General features: G+C 48.5%; 1 protein-coding gene across 1 annotated transcript in view; it reads left to right on the top strand.

The window, feature by feature from the left end:
* Window positions 1–2,073, top strand: part of TMEM165 (transmembrane protein 165) — a 12,686-nt gene continuing 10,613 nt past the window's right edge. Inside the window, exon 1 of the mRNA XM_072406227.1 lies at window positions 1–251. Within this exon, the coding sequence (XP_072262328.1) occupies window positions 111–251 (141 nt within the window). The 5' untranslated portion in view covers window positions 1–110. The remainder of the gene's footprint in view (window positions 252–2,073) is intronic.

Here is a 2,073-nt window from a genome sequence, read left to right as displayed (position 1 = left end):
CAGCTGACGATGGCAGTGGGGCGGGGTCTCTGAGCTTGGTGCTGGAACGAAGAACACCGGGCGCCCGGCAGCTATACTTCCCGTGATATTTCCGCTCACCGCCCGGCTCCATGGCGAGGCCGCCAGTCCCAGTGCTGGTGCTGCTCATCCTGTGTGCGCTCTCAGGACCGAGCCGGGCCATACAAGAGGATGAAGGGACACACAAGGATCCGCCGCTGCCGCAGAGACCGGAGCAGGTGGTCCGGGCTGAGGTGAGAGCTCATTATTCTGCTGGCCTGTTATATTACACACCCACACTACTTCCTGCTTAGAGAGGGCAGCATACGGTGCTAATGTCATTGTCAGTGCATCCTCACAGTGACAACGGAACCCTGAGATATACCGACTTCCGGGACCTAGAAGGAGCGTTGTCACCTGGAGGATCAGTCACATGGGGCATTCCCATAGGTACACCTGTATTTTATACCATGTATGTGGGGCAGCTACACTGTATACATGCTGACCCTCCACCATGACACCTAAAGATCTGTCAGCACACAGCCAATGCCAGGGGAGAGCACCAGGATATGGCGCGCTCCCTGTGTACAGCCCAGTGCAGGCACATATGTGACAGCCATGTCTGGTCCCCGCAGTCCTTTGTTACAGCACATGGAGCCCAGCAGTCAGTGGATGGAACACATGGATCTCCAGGGGTTCATATAGAACTTCCTCTGTGTCTGACCACAGCTATTTCAAAGTAGGCCTACACATGCACACTTGTTGTAACAAGTAAAATTAAAAAAATATTAAAACTTTTAAAAGTTTATAAACTGTGTTATGTTTTGCGGCTCCAGACTATTTATCTTTAGTGGAAGAGGAGGCAAAATGGCTCTTTTGATAGTAAAGGTTGCTGACCCCTGACCTAGGGGTTGAACTAGAAGGACATGTCTTTTTTTTAACCTGATTTACCATGTACAGTACAAGATATCACATCCCTAAATAGATTTAAGGGATTGAATAAATTATGTGATAAGCCATGTGATCTTTAATGTACAAATGTAAATAAAAAAATACTCCCCCAGCCGCTCCTCCAATGACCTCCTAATGACTTCCTCACTCATAACCTCATCACACACACGGATACAAGACTTCTCTACAGTTGCCCCGACTCTCTGGAATGGTCTTCCTCGTCCTATTCAGCTTGCTCTTACTTTCTACTCATTATAAAGAGCTCTCAAAACCCATCTGTTCAAATTTGCCTACCCATCGTCTTCTAAACCCTCACTACTTCCCACCACTACATATCTCCCCTCCTGTTGTGTGTTACTTCCCCACCTCCTAGATTGTAAGCTCTTCAGGGCAGGGTCCTCTCCTCCTCCTGTGTCACTGTCTGTCATTTACAACCCCTATTTATCGTACAGCGCTGTATAATTTTCTTGGTGCTATATAAATCCTATTTATTATTATTAATATTAGCTTTACATATAATGTAAGGATGAGATCAGCATAGTTTTCTCATATAACTTTATTCAGTATGACAAAGTTACATTCTAACAAAGCCCCCATACAGTATCAGCCCAGCCACACTTCAATAACTACTTCCGGCTTTCTATTCATTAGTCACGTGGCACTGTGCTCTCTTGTGATTCGCTGTAATCCCAGACTCCTAGCTTTATGCTAATTCCGTCAGCTCCCCCCATATTACCTGTTATGACGTATATACAGCCCTGTCACTAGCACACAGCAACATGGCGTCCAGTTCTCGCTCTCCCCTGTCCTGATATCAGCATTGACTCTAATAACGGGTTTTCCTTTTATATCTGACGTACTTCCGTTCCGGTTTTCTGACCAATCCTCCAGGCTCTCTTCTATGTCGTCACGGGGCGGGGCTATCCTTTGCAGCTGACGATGGCAGTGGGGCGGGGTCTCTGAGCTCGGTGCTGGAACGAAGAACACCGGGCGCCCGGCAGCTTTACTTTCCGTGATATTTCCGCTCACTGCCCGGCTCCATGGCGAGGCCGCCAGTCCCAGTGCTGGTGCTGCTCATCCTGTGTGCGCTCTCAGGACCGAGCCGGGCCATACAAGAGGATGAAG

Source organism: Pyxicephalus adspersus, chromosome 3 (assembly GCF_032062135.1).
Source record: "Pyxicephalus adspersus chromosome 3, UCB_Pads_2.0, whole genome shotgun sequence".
NCBI classification, from domain to species: Eukaryota; Metazoa; Chordata; class Amphibia; order Anura; family Pyxicephalidae; genus Pyxicephalus; species Pyxicephalus adspersus.
This window is presented reverse-complemented; position numbering and strand designations above follow the sequence as displayed.